The 23,459-nt window shown below is 35.8% G+C and overlaps 1 protein-coding gene across 2 annotated transcripts in view; it reads right to left on the bottom strand.

Moving 5' to 3' along the window:
- LOC306864364 (tetratricopeptide repeat protein 28-like) overlaps positions 1 to 23,459 on the bottom strand; it is a 317,133-nt gene that overhangs the window by 90,746 nt on the left and 202,928 nt on the right. For both annotated transcript variants that reach the window (XM_079408353.1, XM_079408354.1), the window contains 3 exons: positions 10,185 to 10,332; positions 4,323 to 4,595; positions 882 to 1,012 (listed from right to left, as the gene is read on the bottom strand). In XM_079408353.1, the coding sequence (XP_079264479.1) occupies positions 882 to 1,012; positions 4,323 to 4,595; positions 10,185 to 10,332 (552 nt within the window). The remainder of the gene's footprint in view (positions 1 to 881; positions 1,013 to 4,322; positions 4,596 to 10,184; positions 10,333 to 23,459) is intronic.

Genomic DNA, 23,459 nt, shown 5'->3' with positions numbered 1-23,459 from the left:
ACCAAAATTCGATTTTTCAAAAATTATAATTTATAAAAATTTTTACTGTAATGGGAATTGTATTATATTTAATTTAATTATATTTCCCTTCATTTTATGAATTGTTTTACAATTTTTTTTTAATAATCAAATCAAAACTTCCAGATTCCTTTTATTAGGGGAATGTGATAAAAAATTATGTAAATAAATAAAATAAATATTTTGTATTAAAAACATTATGTATTATTGAAAAATATTTAAAAAAAAATGACCCTTTTTTATTTATTTGTATTATTTAACATCTATATTTTATGTTTTTTTTTTGTATTTTTTATATTTTAATTTATTAGGGTTAGGGTTATTATATAACCCTATTATACATTATTTATTTTTAATATTCATTATTACAATTCAAAACTCTAAAACATCCCGATTTATTGTATTGGGGAAAATGTGCTTCCATGTCATAAAAATGAAAAGCAACCAATTATATTAAATGTCACAATGTGAATAAATAAATAAATGTTATGAAAATAAACATCATTGTCTGTATTATTTATTTATTTATTTACAATATTTACATTTAATTATTATTCCATTTTTCTTTTGATTTTAGAAGTATGAGCCAGACATGTTTTCATGAGGTTGACCCAAGTAGGACGTGTTTTCTCAACGGCGCATCAGAACAGATAGACAGTGAGCTGAAAGGAGACAGAACAGAGATGCCGAGCATCCACAAACGTGACAGAGAGCGGTGAGTCTACCCTGCAGCTCTGACTCAAACATTTGTCACGTCACAACACGAGTCCTGGGTCTCTGATAAAGCCATCTTGCGCACTTTATTTCTGTTAGAGGTGAAGATATAGCCACATACACACACGGATCAGTTAGTTGGCGATTACCTCTCTGTCCTTGAGTTTCATGGCCAGGACGAGCTGGTGTCTGTGGTTGCTCAGTGCCTCGCGGTAATTCCCCTTGGAGAAGAAGGCCGACCCCAGGTTCCCGTGAGCGCGGCATTCGCCCGTCTGGTCACCTGAAGGAAACCAGATCTGGGTTAGAAGGTTTCCAAACACACACCAACATGACAAAACTGAATCTGAGCAAAATATGTTCACAGGCTTTAGGAAGATCAACTTCAGATGGGTGCTAACTGATCAAAGCTGCTTGTTTTGGTCCATTAGTTGGTTCAATCTGTTTTACCAACTGGTGCAGGTCAACCTAAACTGGCAGACCATCTCAGACCAGCAAGAATGTGTAAGAAATTGTTCAAAGTGGCAAATAAAGCAAAAATCATTGGAGTACATTTTACAAGATCATTTCAGTCTTTCTACTTTTAATTATTTGTGAAATTTACTAGCAATTTATGCATTAACAAAAAAAGTTGCAAAGTACATCCTACATCTTTTTTTTTTTTTAGTTTATGACCTGTTTTTCATTATTAAATATTACAAATTTGTGCTTTATAGTTAAAAAATAAATAAAATTAAAAATGAAGCAACTAAATGAATGGAAACAAAGAATGAACAAACAAACAAATAAATAAATAGTACATTTAGGTTTTTTGCAAATTCTGACAAAATTGGACAAAGCTTTTTTAATTTAATTTAATTTTGTAACATTTATTTATTTATTTTAATAAAACAACAATAAACTATTTATTTAGTTTAACAAAATAAGACCCTTTCTGACCAAATGAAACAAAACTGTTTCTTTTTTTCTTTTTCTTTTTTGCTAAATCTGACAAACATAGACAGTTGTTATTGGTAAATTAGACAAAATTTGACCGTTTTTTGATAATCTGACAAGATTAGCCAATTTCTGACCAAATTGGAAAAAACTGGGCCGTTTTTTTTTTTTTTAAATAATCAAATAACTTGACTGTTTTTTGCAAAATCTGACAAAATTAGACATTCTATCGGTAAATTGTACTAAAAAACAGATTCAGACAAAATCTGGCACAACTATGCCAACTTTATTTGCATACGTACATTATACTTGTGGGTTATTTATACTATATGCAGCAATTCTCAGCTGCTTGTATCGTCGCATAATGTAAAGTATATCATCATCCAGCTCCAATCTGTTGAATGCAATTTAAGGCATGAAGATATTAAGATACTCTATAGGTGAATGTACGAGACTACACAGCAATGATATCATGTGTCGAGCCTCGCAGCACCTGCAACATCTGCAGCTGTTCTTATCAGACCTTCATCAGACAAGAAAGAGAGAGAAAACCAGAGCCGAGCGAGACGTCAGCTGTGTACTAATGTGCTAAAAGCTCAAACACAAACTTTCACAGTTCAGGCGTGTGAGAGAGACAGGGTGAGAAACGCTTTCATGCCTTAAAGTCCAGCTGACATTCAGGAGCCGCGAGGAGAATATTTATGATCTCTGCATTAGATCTATACAGTATATACTTACACAAAAACTAGTCCAGTGGCATTTTGGGGAAAAGTCGCAGCGGCTTTTAATTTAAAAAGTCCCATGAAGCCTAATTACTGTGAGACCTTATCAGCATGAGCTCGGCTGGGTCAAAATAATTAACTTTGTGAGAAGGTACCGAGGCCTTTCGTGCACAAGGTCACCTGGACGTCCGTCACAAGATGTTCTCGGAACAGACCACAGAAGTACATTGATTTCTCAAGAACAGGACATGATCACATGATGAATTTGCAAAATTAAAGTGTTTTAAAGGAACAGTTTGCCACAAAAAAATCATAATTTGCTCATTGTCCTGTTGTGCTTTCTTTCGTGGAGCGCAAAAGGAGAAAAGGAGATGTTTTAAAGTGTGTAGACTAGAGCAAAGTAAGGTCTTTTACAATGATAGATCCTAAAGTCACAGCAAAAATAACAGCTTGTTTAATTCTGCATGCCATAAACTGTTATTGTAAAACTAACATTATTAAAAAAAACTATTCGTTATTTGAAATTAAGATGAAACGATTTATTTTAAAAAAATTGTATGGTTTTCAAGTTTTATAATTTTATTAATATTTATATTAATAAAATGGAAATATTAGTTTTTAAATATTAAAATGTAAACTATTAAAATAGTTTTTTAAGTTTATAAATGCTAATGCTTTTATTAATAAAATATAAATATTAGATTAAATATTAAAATACAAACTTTTGTTAACTGAAATAAAGATTGAATATAACATTGTTTACATTTTATGTTGTTTCATAAGTTTTACATTTTAATAATATTTATATTAATAAAACAAAAATAAGATTAAATATTAATATATAAGCTATTAAAATGTTTTTTGTTAATAGATTTTATTTTAACACATTTTATTTTTTTATTTTATATTTTTAAATTTTATATTGTTTTATAAGTTTAAAAATGGTAATAACATTTATATTAATATAATATAAATATTATATTAAACATTAAAAACAAACTATTAAGATAAAAAATGACAAGTCTGATATTGTTTTATACATTTTAATTTTGCAATCATATTTATATTAAGAAAATATAAATATTAGATTATTTGATTAAACAAAGTATTTGATTAAAAGTACTTAAAATAATCTAAATAAAAATAATATGTCGAAGTATTACAATTGCTAAAACTAAATAGAAATATTTTTAAAATAATATAATGATAGATACAAATAAAAAAAGCACACATCAAAATGAATAAAACTAAAATTAAAATACAAAAATAAAAGTTAATTCAAATGATTAATAAATCCTACAATAGTACATAAATAAGCACATCTTGGAACTTGTGTATAAATCCATTGCTGAAAGTGTTTTAACCTTTCATCTTTCGAGCATCTAAATTGCAGACTCAAGAACAAACCTTCCAGAACTGTATCCTCGGCAAATCAAATAATTGGCAGGCCTCAGAATCAATTAACACAACTTTATGTAGAAAGGACAAAGAGAGTTATTCTTGCAGATGGCTCTTATCCTCGTTTCAGCCAGTTTGAGCACTTGAAGTCAGGTAGACGTTTTAGAGTTCCTCTAGCAAATAAAAAAGTGTTTAAGAGGTCCTTCATCCCCAATGCAATTAAAATCATTAATTCAGCAACTTTTTAATCAAGCAGTGTGAAAAGGCTTGAACTGTAACTTTTTATTTTCTTTTATGTTATGTGTGTAACGTGACTAGTTATTGTGATTTTTATTTTACTATGCCTGTTGTTATTAATCTTGTTGTGTTGGTGAGCCAAAGACAATTTTCCACTTAGGTGGACAATAAAGTTATACTATACTATACTATACTATAATGCGGATGGAATATGGTCAATAAAAACAAAATCATGTTGCAAGAAACCTGAAATCTGTCAAAGAAGTCTCTTTAAAGTCTTCACTCAAAAGAGTCGCTCACCTAAAGTTTTGGCCACCTCCAGGTCTTGTTGCATGTAGGCGGTGCTCTTCTCCGTGTTGCCCAATGACCAGTAAGCGCTGCTGAGGGCCGAGAAAACAGAGCCGCGTAGCTTGAGGCTGCAGGTGCCGATCTTCAGCGCCGCCTCCAGGACCACCACAGACGCGCCGTGATGGGAGGCGGTCAGCAGCTCCTGACCAATCACAGACACCACCACAAACGGACTCTTGTCCAGCTTCATCTTCTGCAGCTGCTGGTAGGTCGGCTCCAGGGATTCTGCAGAGCGGATGCACACAAATGACAGCGAGAGTTAAGATGCGACAAAACATTCCCAAAAAAAAAAAATCTCCTCAATGCTATCAGATTTAAAAGTATTTGAAATCTACCTTACATCTAAATACACATCCGATTTAATGCAATTTTACATTAATTAAACATCAAACATACAAAAAATAGATATTTAAAAACTATTTTGTAATATGTATGTGTGTAATATGTAATATGTAGATAGATCTGACAAGAAATTACACTAAATCTGATAAAATGACAGTTTATGTTGGTAAAGACCGTTTCTCACCAAATCGCACCAAAACTAGGCATTTTTGCTAAATATGACACGATTAAACTGTTGTTAAATGTGACAAATGTTTCATTTTTTGGCTAAATCTAATAAGATTTTTTATAGGTCTTTTTTTTTTTTACGGTAAATTCTCACCAAATCAGGTAAAAACTGGGCTGTTTTTGGCCAAATCTAACAAAATTAAACAGTAGTTTTTGGTAAATCAGACAAAATTAGACATTTTCTGAGCAAATCAGAAATAAGATAAGATTTTTTATAGCTCTTTTTTTTTTACGGTAAATTCCCACCAAATCAGGTAAAAACTGGGCTGTTTTTGGCCAAATCTAACAAAATTAAACAGTAGTTTTTGGTAAATCAGACAAAATTAGACATTTTCTGAGCAAATCAGAAATAAGATAAGATTTTTTATAGCTCTTTTTTTTCACGGTAAATTCTCACCAAATCAGGTAAAAACTGGGCTGTTTTTGGCCAAATCTAACAAAATTAAACAGTAGTTTTTGGTAAATCAGACAAAATTAGACATTTTCTGAGCAAATCAGGCAAAACTGGGTTGTTAATTGCTAAATTCGACATTATTAAACAGCTTTTGATGGTAAATCGGACCAAAGTAAACAGCTGTCGGTAAATCAGACAAATTTAGACAGTTACTCACCAAATATGGCATTATAACCAGGCTGTTTTTTGTCTAAATTTGACAGTATTAGACCGTTTTTGTTGGTACATTTTTTGTAGTTTTAAGACTAAATAAGAGTAGATCAGATTTTTATAAACAAAACAGACTAATTTTGTCAGATTTAGATATCAAAGCAAATTTTCTCAGAACGACTGAACTAACTAGCCAAAATCAGGCCATTCTAATGCTAAATCTGACACAATTGTGGCCATTTTCTCGTTATTTGTACATGCTAATTTTATACACAGTGCCTCATGTCACTACTAGAATTGGTGAGATCTCATTCAGTTGTCATTTGTTGACTGAACTTGTATTCAATTCACTTACAAATGTTCACCGTAGAAATGCTTATTTGTAAAATAACCCCACGTGTTACTATGCGGTAAGATTTAGCGAGCCGGGCTACGAACGCACCATATGTGTAGAGGTGACCTCCGCCGGAGGAATGAGACACAGTTAAAGAGTGAAACGCACACACTGTCATAAATCACGACGGGCCACAGTCGAGTGTCACCCGCTGCCCCGCGGGACCTCCAAAGATCCATTTTTATCTGCCCTTCCCTCGTTTTTCTGTATCGTATCTATGAAGCATATTTCTTACTGTCCTTCTGGGTGTGTTTGATAGCCAATTCAGCATGTTTCATCTCAGCTGCACAAATGTGTTCTGTCGTAAGCGCTTTCACATGATATCCTGTATTTTATCACAGCTGGAAGACCACACTGACCAATCAGCAACTATTAGTGTTATAAAATGATTTTTACATTGCTGTAATTATTGATTTTGAGTTTGTTCTCTTATGGTAAATTTGACAAAATTCAACATTTTCTGAGCAAACTGGACAAAACTAGTCTGTTTTTGCTAAATCTGACGAGATTAAAAAAGTTTTTCATGGAAAATTGGAAAAAGTTAGACAGTTTGTCATTGAATCCTATAAAAACTTAAATTTGACCAGATTAAACAGTCATTATTGGTAAATCAGACTAAATTTGACATTTTCTAAGCAAACTGGAGGGAAAAAAGAAAACTGGGCTGTTTTTTTGCTAAATCTGGCAATATTACTCAGTTTTTTTGTGGTAAATTGGACAAAATTAGACCGTTTCTCACTGAATCAGACAAAAACTGGGCTCTTTTTGGCTAAATCTGATTAAACAGTTTTTGTTGGTAAATCAGACAAAGCTAGACATTGTCTGAGAAAACTGGAGGGAAAAAAAACTAGGGTGTTTTTATTTTTTTATTTTTTTTGCTAAATCTGGCTAAATTAATCAGTTTTTATTGGTAAATCAGACTAAATTTGACATTTTCTGAGCAAACTGGAGAAAAAAAAAAAGTTTTTTTGGTAGTAAATTGGACAAAATTAGACATTTTCTGACAATTAAATAGTTTGTCAGTGGTAAATTGGACAAAATAAGACATTTAATTAAACAGTTTTTGTTGGTAAATCAGACAAAATTAGATATTGTCTGAGTAAATCTGGCAAAACTGTTTTTGTCTAAAACTTGTCTAAAACAATGATTTTTTCCAGATTATTTGATGAACGGAAAGTTCAAAAGAACAGCATTTATTTTAAATATAAAACTATCGTTAACTATTAAACATTTTCACGAAATAATTATCCGCTATACAGTATTTCTCAAATTCAGCATGAATGAACCTCCACGCTTGTAAAAAGAGTGATTTCCGACAGGTTTAATTCCTTCTTCTCATGTAGCCGACAGGCGTGAACGTCCTCTGCTGCGGGCTACAAACACTCCGCTGGGTTTGTCGTGCGCATTCATATCGCGTAATTGCATTCAGCCTGACACTTTTACAAGTTGCATGAATCGGAGTGGCGAGAAACTCTTTGGCTTGGGGACGGAAGTGAGTGTGTGTGTGAATCTAGTTAACAGCAGACACAGGCATGATAAACAAGAGCGCAGAAGTGCTTAAGCAGCCCACTGCGGAGAAGAGGGTTTAATGATGAGCCTCTGGGTGCCTATCTTTCCTTTCTCTCTACGCTTTTCTCTTTCTCTTCACCGCTTCCCTCTCTTCTGTCGAGAGGCTTTGCCATGTGAAACAGAAGCTTTGACGTATCTGTCTGGCGTCTCGTGGGAAGCAGCTAAATAAAGAAATAATAACAGAGACTGACAACAACACCCACTTGCATTTCATTGTGTTTACTTTCTTTTAGTCTATTTACCTTACCATTCCTAAACTAAGCCGTGCGGATTTCCATATCTGTAATTCGCTGTGCATCCAGAGGAGTTCTAGTATTCCCTGTAGCTCAGAAACAGAGGTTTCAGGTATTCTGCACTAATTCATCATGCTTTATACCGCTGGGACGGGCTAAAAACACATCAAGAGAGAGCAGAAACCATCTGTGGATACAGTACAACCATGAATCATATCAATACTGCAAACTTTTAAAAAAAGATGCTTGCAGACCATTTCAATTATGCATCGCTTCAGTATTTACAATATTCGGTATTCATTGGATCTATAGATAGAACGAATGACAGAAAAACAGAACGATATAATGACTGAACGATAGATAGATAACCAGACAGACAGACAGACAGACAGGTGGATAGATAGAACGAAAATGGATGGATGGATGGATGGATAGAACATATTTCTCCATAAAGAGCTCCATGAGCTCATTGCAGCTCATAGTGACAGAGGAAGTCACATGTTTGCTGACAAATTGTAGGCCTTACATCTGAAACCATAGATGTCAATTTTCAGTCTTTTTTGCCCAATGTCAACACTACACATCTTGAACCAAAATAGTAGTGAATTGACGCCTCATAACCTGAGAAACTGTCTGGTTTCAAAGGTGTTTGTGCAGCTGTCTGTGGTGGGACGTCTGTGTGTCTCTATACCACATCCTCTGACGGACTGCTAGCGGTAGGTGTTTGAGAAATGCTTTTGGGATGCTCGGATATAAATCACAGTCTCAGAATTAACAGGGTCATGCAAACAGCCGTTGCTCCGGGAGGACGTCCAAACGGGCTGTTTTATCTGCTAATTATGTCCCTTATTTCCCCCGTTGTTCCTCAGAGCCAGACGCAGCGCTGTGAGCCGCGGAGAGAGTAGATTATGTTGAACAGTCTCTCCAAATCGGCTCCGGGCAGAGAGGTGATCGCTTGCGGCCCCTGGGCTCGCTGATAACAAGAGACTCGCTTTCTCCCGCTCTCTCGCTTCCCCTCATCCCTTTATCGCTTTTGTAGCGCCCTTGTGTGAGGATTTGCATGTGGGATTACCTAACTTTAATTTAATTGTTCTCTTCTCGGCTTCACATCATCAGAGGTGCCATTCAAAGCCCTTCCGCTAAGACGAGAGGTGAGACGCCGCAGAAAACTGAGCCGATTGTATTGGGCTGCTCGTGCGGGATAACAGACGCGCCTCTTTGGTTTGTGTTGGAAAGTTGCAGACTCCAGAAATCACACTCAGGATAATCTCAGCACTCGCCGATGACTCGAGTCTGTTGAGCTGGTTAGCTCCGGTTTGTGGTGTGCAGCACTATACAGTGATCAACTAGTCAGTCTTGAGTATATCTATCTGTCAAACTATCTATCTATCTACAAATTGAAAAAAATATATATACATATTTTATTAATTTAAAAAAAAAATCCCAATCATTCTCAGTGTAATTATATATATTTGCAAATATTGCATATATACACTCCATATATATATATATATATATATATATATATATGCTAGTAGATGTGTGTAGATGTATGAACCTGTACCATAAAACCAGTCATAAGGGTCAATTTTTTTTTAATTGAGATTTATACATCAACTGAATATATAAGCTTTCCATTGATGTATGGTTTGTTAGGATAGGACAATATTTGGCTGAGATAACTATTTGAAAATCTGGAATCTGAGGGTGCAAAAAATATTGAGAAGTTCGCCTTTAAAGTTGTCCAAATGAAGTTCTTAGCAATGCATATTACCAATAAAAAATTAAGTTTTTATATATTTACGGTAGCAAATTTACAAAATATCTTCATGGAACATGATCTTTACTTAATATCCTAATGATTTTTGGCATAAAAGAAAAATCGATAATTTTGGCCCATAAAATGTATTGTTGGTTTTTGCTACAAATATATCCCAGCGACTTATTATTTTAGTATAAAATATTTGAGCTATTTTACATTTCAACCTTAGTATAATTCTCTCAGATAACATCACTGTCATCCACTAGTAGAGAACTTAAGACTTTTTCACTCGGTGCATAAAAATGCAAAACGACTCAAGATGATGAAGCAGGTCACATATGATCCGAAAACAAATCACCTATACCTCTCATACACTAATACGGTTGCTAAATGAAGCTCATTATGCACACTGAACCCTCATTATCACACTCATTACAGTCAACAGATGAATCTATATCAGAGGAGCCCAAAACAGCATGTTGCATCTTCAGCTTATATTCCCTGTTCATCTGAAATGAATTTACGCACAAACATCATTTCTTACTCAGCTTTTGGCATTTTTAGATTGCAAATAAGAAACTATTTGGCCCATTCATGAAGTTTTTTCACTAATGTTCTCACAAAAAGGTTTTAATATCTTTAAGATGTTGTTTTCAGGAATTTGACCCTATGGACCCTGTACCTCTTAGTGGGGACTTCATGGCGGCCTCCACCATTCCCACCAGCAGCTGCAGGCTCTTGGGGTCCTGTGCCAGTCCCGAGGCGAAGGCGGCCAGGGCATCCGCATGGCGCCCCAGGTACTGAAGGGCAACACCCTGTCGGAAGTATGCCTGCAGAAAGGGAACCAAAAAGAAAGCATGTTAGTGTTCTTATCGTCTTCAATGGACAAGCGACATACGCTCTACGACTGGTTAAAGTGCACTAATCAAAAGTGATCTGAACAAAAACCCAAACCATAAGGGTTAAACCTCAGTGTGAAACGCATAAACATGAACAATTCCCCAAATCATTCATTTTATTGAGGAGATCGGCATTGTTACTTAACTAAGTGATCAGATGAACTATTATCACCTGCTAGACAACAAAACAGCTGCAAAAATCCTAAACACTTACACTGGCCTATACATGCTAAACAAGCACATTTAGGATGTTTAAAGGAATAGTTCAGCCAAAAATGAAAATGTACTCAGGCTCAGTCCATCCAAGATGTAGATGAGTTTGTTTCTCAGATTTGGAGAAATGTAGCATTATATCACTTGCTCACCAGTGGATCCTCTGCAGTGAATGGGTGCCGTCAGAATGAGAGTCCAAACAGTTGATAAAAACATCAACATAATCCACAAGTAATCCACACCACTCCAGTCCATCAGTTAACATTGTGTGAAGTGAAAAACAAACAAATACATGATTAAGGTTTTTCACTTTAAACCGTCAATTGCAGCTGTTTGGACTCTCATTCTGACGGCACCCATTCACTGCAGAGGATCAATTGGTGAGCAAGTGATGCAATGATAAATTTCTCCAAATCTTCATGAACAAATAAACCACATCTTTGATGGTCTGAGGGTGAGTACATTTTCGGCAAATGTTAATTTTTGGCTGAACTATTCCTTTAAATCTTGTCTGTCATGTAGGAGCTGATACGGACGTCGTATCTCAGACATGCATGCATTCGTGTTTTCAAAAAGGCTGCTGTTATTTTGATCACGTGATGCACACCAGACCGCTCGACTGTATTAAATATCACAGCAGTTCACTTCCAGAACACATAATATCCTCTCTATATTCACCGTGAGGGAGATGGGCTGATAAACACCATCATTTTCTCTGGCGTTTGACTAAAGGGTTCTCTGGTCCGAGTGGACTCACATCTCCACCGACATAAAGCTCATTCACAATTATCATCTCACACCACCGTTTATTAGATCGGCCCGAGCGTGCGGCCCACTTCTTGCCGAGCTGATAATGGCTGGGAGGGGACATTGAATTTATGAAGGCCCCTATAATTAATTTCACTTTGCACGGCGAGCCCTTTGATTACAGACTACCTCTCTTTTTTTCGGACAGCTTCATTGAAACGAATGGGGATGCATATTGAATTCAACACATTAACCTTTGGTCTAACCATGTTATTATAGGACATCGCAGGCCACTGTGCTCGGCTTGATATTAATTGCCTCTTTGTATACGGCCCACTGCGCCGTGATTGGACGCGCTCGGCCGCTGTACGTACACATGCACGTTGAGCGCTTTTAGGTTTCGACATCAATATCTGCCTAAAGGCAAATGGATTCGGGGGTTTGTTTCAGACGGCTGGGATTCAATCCTGTTTCTGTAATGCAATTTTAAAGCAAATGTGTTTTTCTTTTAGCGAGAGCGAAACAAATACGTGAGTATTCAACGTAAGCAAACAGCATGCTTGCACTCCGCCGGTTTTAAATTAGAATTAAGTTAATTAAATGACAGGTCAGGCTTTGTGTTACGCCTCTCCGCCGAATCCGAAAGCTCTAATTGGTCGATTAGTGCACTGAATTCCCAGCGCAGATGCCGACGGCGCTGAGATTTCATCCGGCATCGCTTTCATTCCCACTAACACAACACCAATCTCTCCACCTCTCATTTCACTTTATTAACTTTATGTATTTAATTTCCCATTACATGCAAAGAGGAAAAAACACAGAGCTGCCACAATCTGGTCTGAACAAAGCAGGCGTTTACAAAAAAAAAACATATTTCTTTTGTGTTGCCCTCACTGTTTGCACACAACAACAAATATACACAATCAATATAGTGATTCACAAACTAATGACTCGTGTACTGGTTCTTAGTAATGAATCAATATAAAAGAGACTTATGATTCCTGAATAACTCACTCAGTCATGTATTACCAAATACATTATTGTTAGTTTAGTATATATTTAACACCAATTATTATTCCTATTCCTATCGTGATGGTTAAAAGTTGCATATGAAAGCAATGTGAGTTTGTTGAGCTCATAATCACGAGTGGGTCTTATAAAGTTTGTGATAGCATGCCATGCACCATGAGAGCTATGTTGTTATTTTTATCGTGCTGAGCTCCCTGTCTGTGTAATTCACAAACGCAAATTTATTATGCACAGTACAATCAGATGACTGACTTTTAAACGGAGTATGTTTTCTGTAAAGATAACAGGCTTATACTAATAGTGGAATGTTTATTTGCAAAGGCTAACACTGCTAATGCAGAGGTGGAGCTCTTGAAGCTCCGCCCTCTTCTCCGGGAGCATCAGCTCATTTGCATTAAAGCAACATACTCAAAATCAGAGTGTTTTGGCTCATACCCTAAAAGCGGCCATTTAAACAAGCTATAAAAAATGATCTGTTGGGTATTTTGAGCTAAAACTTCACATACACACTCTGGAGATATCAGAGACTTATTTTACATCTTGTAAAAAGGAGCATAATAGGTCCCCTTTAATGAATAAAATAACTGTTCAAGGAATCATTACAAGGTGATGCAACACGTTAAAAATGAACCTTATGGAGTGCTTCTTTATAATGAATAAAAAAAAAAAAGACTCAAAATATATATAAAAATGTGTTACCAAATACATTATTGATTGTATAGTACATAGATAACACTAATTATGATGTCCAATTTTTATTAGCTTCTTTAAAAGGTCTGTAAAAAGTCATTAAAGGTGATACAACTTGTGAAATGTTAAGATATTTTCTCCTAAAATCTGGAGCGAGGAAGAGTGTTCAGAAAACGGGTTTAAAGTGACTCTTATGAACTGATTCTTTATAATGAATCAATCTCAAATCCATAATATCAGTTTGAATCAGTTAAACGACTAACTCTATCACTGAATCAGTCAGAGTGGCTCTTAAAATATGTATTAAAAACTAATAATAATGTTTTTTTTGTTTAGTATATTATTAGGTCCACCTTTATCCTCAGAATTACAAAACAATTGTTAATGGAATCATTAAAGGTGACGTGTAATTTACGCAATGGTAAAATAATTGAAAAGTGTAAAACATTGCTCTGTTTGTTCATTTTCTTTCAGCTTGACATCAGCAACACTGAGTCAGCCAATGATGAGAGTTTGGGGGCGGGACTATCAGTTTGACCAACCAATGAAGGGAGGAGGAGTGTTCAGGAAATCTGAAATAAAAAAAACCTTTTTGCATTATAATTTTAGCAATTTCTTTTGATTATCCAAGTGGAATAGAAATTGCAAACTTTATCTTTAAAGAACCAGAATCTTTAAGTGGTAATAATAACTAGAAATAGTTCAGCTCTATATAGAGTAGTGGCTGTTTCTACATCCATCAGATGTGTGTCAATCCAGTGTTGTTTCTCAGGGACTGCTGGAGAATGACTGATCTGAGCCGGGTTGGCATATGGAGACACAACTGTTCCGATCAAGTGTGGTGTCTGGCTGCGCTGGCACCTGACATCTTAAATGTGACGCTCCATCCACAGTCAATTACATATAATCATAACCACGGACATAACAGTGGAAAACTGTCAAACACACCTCTCAGCCGTATGACACATTGAGCTTACTTCAGCTCTCATTGAGCTTTTTCAGCATTCAGAATGAAGAGCTGCTGTTTTTTTCAAGGTTCTAGTAGAATGAGTGACAAAACAAAAATTACTCAATCCCGCAAAGACCGCCCGCCGTGATTCAGACGTTTCTGAGCACTTCAATTGAAAACTCAAACAGCGGCGCGCTTTGCGGCGCATTACGAGGTTTGAACGTGTGCTGAATTAAAACGATTTCCTCACACTAACAGCAATGAATCTGAGACAGATGTCTGTAGAACACTGAGAACATACTTTTATTTATTTTATTTTTTTTATATAGATTTGTCTTAGTCATATACACATCAAATATGACATGTAACATAAAATAATATGTAATAAACATATTAAAATATACCATGTTATAATGCATGTCGTATTTGATGAGTAAACTTTTTTGTGAGATATATAAAATATGATAATTAAGTATATAAATGCCTGCATATATATATATATATATATATATATATATATATATATACACAAATTAAATCAAGATATTGTTTATTTGTATTAACAGTTTTATCCATTATAAAAAAAGCAAAATATGTATTGCCGTAGTGAGAAGCTTCTCACATCTAGACACATTACAGTAATTAAAGTACAGAATGTGTTAATTGTCATAAAAATAATGTCACAATGTAAAAAATGGCCTTAATGGTTTTTATTCTCTTTTTCAAAAAATAACTGCTTATTGTTTTTATTTGAATTTTGGATGAAATATGACCCAAAATGTGCTCTTGTGAAATCTATCTGTACCTAAGTGCCCTTTACAGACATCATTCCTATAGGCAGGTACGCTTTGCCCCCTGATGGAGTCACTGGCTGCCTAGCAACACTCGCCAGGCAACGCTCGCCCCCTCCGGTACCTCACCTGCTGTGATTTTGGCTAAAAACACAGACAGAAAAGTGTGATGAAGACATGAAGCAAACGAGGCTGTTTAGGACTAATTACTGAGCCAGACTCTGCTGTGCTGCTAATCACCTGAATTACACAAACTACAAAGAGAAGCGAATAATTATGAGGCTGAAAAACTTCATTAGGGTACATTTGTGCAGATATTTAATGACTAACTCGTCCAGTGTTGTGCTTTATGGTGGTAATGACCGGCCGTGTGTGATGGTTATGGCCTTAAACACTACTCCAGACATGACAACAGCTGCTTTACTGTCCTAGTCAACTGACTAAATAACTTGGTCTTGTAGACTACAAAAAGACTGAATGTTACAAGATACTCATATTTTAAAGTCAAGCTAACTTTTACAAAGGAATTCATAAAAAGTACCTAACTACTGCACTAAATCTATTTAGTTGGGCTGATATCTTATTAATAATATAACATCAGATGATACAATCAAATTTTTATTTTTGCACGAGGCCTTTAAAATGAATTCACTAAAATTAAACAATTGCTTTACTGTAACAATTGACTAAAATGAATCAGACACAACAGTTTAGGAGGTGTTTGATTATTGCCTAAATGCTATTATTATATCATTTACATGAACTCTTTAAAATGAATCAACTGATTCACTGTAACGACTCAGTAAAATGAATCAGACTTGACAGTTTAAGAGGCCTTTGAGTCTTTGCCTCGGCAATACAACATGACAAAGAACAAACATGATTAAAAACCTAGAAATTAAGAGTTTTGACAAGATTTTGGACAAAAAGCAACAATTTACTAGAAAAGTGACATTTTAAACTACTGTCACTCTAAAAGCTAGTTAAGTTAGCAGCATGCTCATTTTTATCTAGTCACTCCTCAACACTGAAAACCCACAAAACACTTTTCTGTACATATCGAAGTCAGTGACAATAAAATGTGACATCCATATCCAACCATATCTCAGCTGGCGGCCGAAATGCATTTACTGTGCAATCACACGCGTTCCATCGCCGAGCGCCATCGATCCACGATCCGCATCAAACTGTGAAGGGATGCGCCGAAAAAAGGTCACACTTCAGGACCGTAATCAATGCTGCACATTCGGTATTCAGCGCCTGTCACAACTTCCTCATGCTGCACAATGATGGGCCCAAAAGCGCCCAAGAAACCTACTATTGTAATCACACCTGTCTGGAATCAGCATCAGAGCAGCAGGTGACAGATAAGTGCGCGCTGACGCTAATTGTGCTAGTTCTGATGCCAGAACTTCTCATTTCGGGACTCATACGAAATGCAGTACAGCCAATGTGGAAATCAAAGCGCTCTGGATTAGTCAATGCCACGTTCTGATCATCAAATCTAGTGTTTATGGGGAATAAGAGTGCTCATAATGCAGCGACTATGGTGGAGCGGAGCTTTGCAGATTAGCAGATGCTTCACTTATTGATTGTTAAATGCATTAATCAAAGCCAGATGGCGGCTACACCAACACTGTCTGACGTGAATGTGGAAGTGCTACAAAAATTGAATGCATTTACAGTGCAACCATCAATGTGTGTGCGGCAATTCATGCAAGTCTTTGACATCTGGTGGGAAGCTCCTCCAAGAAGTGTCAACTTTTCAGGTTTGTTTCAAAAGCACTGGCTTGGTTTTCTACCTTGTGTAGAGTACATTTACTGCAAAACAGGGATTATTATCATTATTATTTTGATTCACAATAACAAAATGCTATTATTATATCAGTTACAGTTTACAGTAGGTGGTGTTTGATTATTGCCTAAATGCTTTTATTATATCATTTACATGAATCCTCAAAAATTAATTCACTGAAATGATTCACTAAAATGAACCAGACTCAACAGTTTAGAAAGGGTTTGATTATTGCCTAAATGCTTTTTATTATATGTGACCCTGGAGCACAAAACCAGTCTTAAGTCGCTGGGGTATATTTGTAGCAATAGCCAAAAATACATAGTATGGGTCAAAATTATTGATTTTTCTTTTCTGCCAAAAAACATTAGGATATTAAGTAAAGATCATGTTCCATGAAGATATTTTGTAAATTTCCTACTGTAAATATATCAAAACTTCATTTTTTATTAGTAATATGTATTGTTAAGAACTTCAATTGGACAGCATTAAAGCTGATTTTCTAAATATTTTTTTTTTTGCACCCTCAGATTCCAGATTTTCAAATAGTTGTATCTCGGCCAAATATTGTCCAATCATAACAAACCATACATCAATAGAAAGCTTATTTATTCAGATTTCAGATTATGCATAAATCTCAATTTCAAAAAATTGACCTTTATGACTGGTTTTGTGGTCCAGGGTCACATATTATTTACAAGAATCCTCAAAAATGAATTCACTAACATGAATCAACTGATTCACTTAAATGATTCACTAAAATGAATCGGACTCAACAGTTTAGGTGTTTGATTATTGCCTAAATGCTATTATTGTATCATTAACATGAATCCTTTCAAATGAATCCACCTAAAATGAATCAATTGATTCTCTATAATGAATCAGACTCAGCAGTTTAAGAGACATTTGATTTTTTTTGCCTTTTGTTTGTGTCATGTACAGCTGTGTGCACAATACAACATGACAAAAATCAAATGAAAAACCCTGAAATTCAGAGTTTTGACACACATCTTGTGTGAGAGTAGTGCCAACTTTTCAAGCTGTTTCTCAAGAGCTCTAGCTTGTTTTTCAAGCTCGTGCAGAGTAAATTTACTGCATAAACATGAAAGCGTGTCAGGACGCTGACCTTCACAACCTTATCTAAACCTTCAAGAACGTTAATGCAAAGGCTCAGAAAAAAAAAGAGAGTAATGCAGTAAATGATAAATAAGACCATCTTTAAACATGTAGGACTTATATCTGTTCCATACGAACAAAAGAAGTTGTTCTTGTTTCATGTTTTCACTCGTATTCGTGGAAATCTTTGCGGAATGCTTTACAGCACGTCTCCTTATAAAGCAGATGCAGTTAAAAATGAATTCGGTATTAAACATAAATGTGGGAATTAAAAGACTTTAGACTTTATATCAGCAGCGCTGCGAGACGAGCCAAAACAGATTGGGCGAAATCCGCTGACTTTTATCTTAACTGCGAGCGCCGACATCAAGATGCAGCACACATCCTTCAGAAGGAAAAAGCCTGCAGGCCTTTCTGTGAAGTCATCGAGCCGATCACATCGCATACTGTACAGCGTCTCACTTCTCATCCACTTTATTAACCTTAATTAGATTTCATTATAAAACAATCACCACCAATTCTCATGGAGCCGCTCACAGGATTAGCATTTTAAACAATCACTACATCCACACTTGCATTAGCATTAGCAATATTTATACAATTGCTGTACTTGAGGAAAAAGATTCAAACAATCCCCTTTGACATGAAAAAATACCTTTATAGCACCTGGTAGATGCTAAAACAAGCCAAACCAGGCCAGTAATTAACCCAGAAAACCTAGTGACATGCTAACAACCCCTCAGACAGGAACACCATAGAAACCTCGAAGTAACTTCCTAACTATCACTCAAAACATCCTAGAAAACACAGAGAAACATATTAAAGGTCCCAAATTGTCATAAATGAAATGGCCTGGCTTTTTTCAAGATAACTGAGGTCTAGGGGCTATGTAACTACCATATAAGTTTCAAAACAGTCAATCCACAGTAAAATGCACACTGCCTGCGTAAAGTAGCTGTGCTTTTTCACGAGGCGTTGTGACTTCCGTAAAAATGTGACGTCCGAACTACTCAGTCACCGCCTTCAGTCACCATGCTTCATTGTCGGCAGCCATATTACCCTGCAGCCCAAGACTGGTTGCCTACTGAAGGTAAGCAGGGTTGAGCCTGGTCAGTACCTGGATGGGAGACCTCCTGGGAAAACTAGGTTGCTGCTGGAAGAGGTGTTAGTGAGGCCAGCAGGGGGTGCTCACCCAGCAGTCTGCGTGGGTCCTAATGCCCCAGTATAGTGACGGGGACACTATACTGTCAAAAGAGCACCGTCTTTCGGATGAGACGTTAAACCGAGGTCCTGACTCTCTGTGGTCATTAAAAATCCCAAATGGGATTTGCCCATTGGCCTCTGAACATCATGGCCTCCTAATCATCCCCATAAACTGATTGGCTGCATCACCCTGTCTCCTCTCCACCAATAAGCTGGTGAGTGGTGGGCGTTCTGGCGCAATATGGCTGCCGTCGCATCATTCAGGTGGATGCTGCACATTGGTGATGGATGAGGAGATTCCCCCCCTTCTATGTAAAGCGATTTGAGTAAACAGAAAAGCGCTATATAAATTAAACAAATGATCCCGCCCACTGTGCCAAACCCCCAGACAGCATCGCGCCCATGCCATTGCTGTGCAACAGCAACCACCCAGAACACCCTAGCAACACCATAACAACATATTCACTACCTAAAACACCCTCATTACCTCATAACAACATTCAAAACAAGCACAATTAACACCCTAGCAACACCATAGCAACATATTAACCACCTAGTAACCTCATAGCAAGACACTAACAACCAAACACCCAAGAAACCGCATGTCAACGTATTAACAATCAACCCGGAACCTCATAGCAATTTCTTAAATGCACAGATCATCCTAGCAACCTCACAGCAACACATTAACCACCTTAGACAACTTAGTAACCTCACAACATGCTAACAAGCACTCATAACACCATAGTAAGAACTAGCCATACCCTGGAAAACCATACAAATCTGTTTAATGATGGAATTTGTTTTCTAAGAGATCTCTGTCTACATGAGGAACATTACCAAATACTATTGAGGCCTAAGTACATAATTTACTCTCAGTCGCTACATATAAGGAGTTATGAACCCGAAGCACATGGACAACATGGCAGCCTGTGAGATGATTACAAACACAGAGCGCTAAACTGAACTTGAGTGACACTGAGAAACAGGAAACTGAGGGACACTAAAATAGCAGATGTTTAGCTTGTGCGTCCATTAACATGTAAACAAGCGATCCGGACGAGGCCGTTAGCACAGGAGAGAGAGAGGGACAACGCTGCTAGATGAGAGAGAACTGGGACAGGATTTTATATTCGCCCCTCATGGCTGGTTATTGTCCAGCAGCTCTGTTTCCAGCTAGCCTGGAATGCTCACGCGCAGATCTCCCATGCGATTACCAGACAAATGCAGCCTAATTTGCAACACATGCAGCGGTTTAAATATAGAACCACTAATTTAACTAAGTTCTCCGCAGACTCTGGATTTTAGCAAGTCAATAGACTTGGTCTTAGTCGCTCAGATGACATTTGTCTGCCATGGAAAGCATTCCTGAGGGTCGACCCAGTTTTCCCTGTTTCCAGTCTTTTAAATGTGCAATTTGTAAGAGTTTCAATTTCAAAGTAGTGCAACACAAACGGGCATCTTCAGAAAACACAGAGGTGGCAAAGCCTAACAGTTAACATCAGTATGAAATCAAAAGAGTCACCATTTATTACACATTCCTGGTCTAACATACAACGATTTACCACTGCAGATTATTCCAGAAGAAAAGAAATGTCTCTCATTCTTCAACAATCTGTCACATGAAGACACTTTTCACCATCCCAACAATTAATGATGAAATACATTAACATTTAGACATAGCCCTAAATAATTTTGTAAATCATTTTACGATTGGATAGCAACTTCAGTAATAATAATAATAACAACAACAACAACAATAATAATAATTATTATTATTATTAACAACTTAATAACTGCCTAATAATTATCTATAAATAATACTAATAGTTGTACTAATTTACAACTAAAATAATGTTATTAAATTAATAATATTTCATCATTTTATTATTAAATATTATTAAAAGTAATATTATTAAAATATGCTTATAGCTGTAAAATAATAATATTAATATCACAAAGCAATATTATTATTATTAAAATGTTATTGTTTTAATCCTAATAGTACTATTACTACTACAACTAATAATAATAATAATAATAATAATATCACTATTATCACAATATGTATTATTATTGTTATTACTACTACTATTACTATTATTAACTTAATAACTGCCAAATAATACAATTACTTACAAATAATAGTAATAATAATAACTAATAATCAATAAAAGCATATTTATTATTAAAATAGTTTATTGTTTTATACCACCACTAATAACAATATCATCATTTAACTTATTATAATTATTAAAAGTAATAATTATTAAAATATGCTTATAGATGTTGAATAATTATATTAATATTAATAATATAACTAAACTCAGTTGTATTAATCTTATTATTAAAATATTTGTTATTGTTCTAATTCAAATATTACTATTTCAACTTCTACAACTACTATTCCTACTACTACTAATAATAATAATAATAATGATAATAATAAAATGTATAATGTTATTATTTAAAATTAATTCATTATTATTATTATCAAAAGTAATATTTATTATTAGACTATTTTAATGCTATAACATTAATATTAATCAACATTTGATTCTGAATATTGGTTATTGTACACTTACAGAGGAAAATATTAAAAACCAGTCAGAAAAAAAAGCATTTCTGGTCAGTCTCTACACACAACCAGCTCATGCACTCCAGTTACACCTTTGATCTTTATCTTACAACTTTTGCAGGGAGATTAAGACACGACAAAGCAAACAACAAACCTTAATTGAAACTGCCGTCACCAACTGTTCATAGCATGAAGGCGCAGCCCAAAATAACAGGGCTAATCTGCATGAATATTAATCTGGATTCCTGTGGGAAGCTAATCAAACGTCATTAATCTGCTCATGGTTGTCTTTGCAAGCATTTCAAACGAGACAAATGAGTGTGTTTCCGTGCCAGCTGGAGACTACTTGTCACCTGACCCGGAGGGACGAGCGCTCCAGGACCGTGGCCTGAGACGTGTCCGTGTCCCGTGTGCTCTGAGGAAATGCAGAATCTGCAGGCGGCCGCGCTGAATGGGCGGCACTATCACGGTAACGACGGCATCCAGCCAAGCCGTCCCCTGCGGCTCGCCGCTGCAGCGTAAAGTGCACTGAAGTAGGAAATTGAGGCCGCTGTAAGTTCAGCTTTCTTCCGAAGGAGCCCTATTTCACACGGCGAGGGGTTTAGGCAATTACTTGTGACAATGGCTGGCATGGCAACCGAGAGAAAGATTGATCTGGACACGAAACAACTGTGTTTGCTTTATTAAAAGTAATTCATCACCCTGCCCGTGTGTAATGGCGCTGTAGGAATGTGTGCAAACGGACAGATGCGGGCTTGAAATGAGGACGTCAGGGAATCGGACGTACACAAACACACACAAGAAAAGGTGCTAAAGGAAAGCCATTCGAGTGTGTTAGGAGTCACAGATACACGCGGCTCTCTTGCTTGAATTCCACTTCCATTTCCACCATATGCCAGTGTTCAAGCGCTCTCAAGTTCACTGCGGCACTCTGGGAGCTACGCAATTAATCAGACTGAGTAGATTTTCATCTGTGAAACCTGCCTGGAAGTGCTTTCATAGTTCATCAGACCTTAGTTGGGTTTGTCTTAAAATTGTCTTAAAAGATAAAACAGATAATTTGGACCTGGGAGAATCTGGTGAGAAATCTTTGAGTTCTCTGACTTGATTGCAGATTGGGAACTTGAATACAATTTGAGACCATAAATTTATCCTAGAATCAAAAGTCTCCAGCTAAAAGCATTGCTGTTTATGAGTCTTGTCAAATTTGAGCAAAACTAAGACGATGTTAGGATATCTTGAAATTCTGTAAAAGATTACTTGACGTTCTCCATTCAATCTCATCACTTTGTACGAGAATCAACTGAGATCTTGGACTCTGATCGCTGATTTCAAATCACAGCATTGTGCGAGACATTTTTGGATCTCAATAACTTATCTTAGAAGAAAAGAAAATTGAGCAAAATTGAGACAGCTGAGACATCTTTTGAAATACATTATGAGATTATGCAACATTACAAAATTACTTTAATGGCAAAAAATTATTTTCTTTGTATTTTTGTCTTGTTTTCTAGTATAAATATCTAACCATTCTTGAATCAAGATGCATTTACTTGACAAGTAAAATGATTTAAGATATTAAATCTTGTTTTCTAAAATAAAAAAAAATATATTTTATAAAATTATAAAAATATCTGTCAATGGAGTAAGAAAAATAATCTTAATTCAAAGGCTAAACAAGATTATTTTTCTTGCTCCATTAGCAGATATGTTTGCTTGTTTTAAGCAAAAACTAACAAAATCTTGATTTTTTTTTTTTTTTTTACAGAAAACAAGACATACAGTGCCTTGCGAATGTATTCACACCCCTTCATTTTTTTCACGTTTTATGTTACTGCCTTATGCTAAACTGCTTTAAATTACTTTTTTTTTTCCCACATCAATCTGCACTCCATACACCATATTGACAAAGCAAAAACACAATTGTCACAACTTCTTAAATGTATT

This window comes from Barbus barbus (assembly GCF_936440315.1).
Source record: "Barbus barbus genome assembly, chromosome: 45".
Lineage (NCBI taxonomy): Eukaryota > Metazoa > Chordata > Actinopteri > Cypriniformes > Cyprinidae > Barbus > Barbus barbus.
Note: the sequence above shows the minus strand (reverse complement) of the source record. Positions and strands in the feature narration are given on the sequence as shown.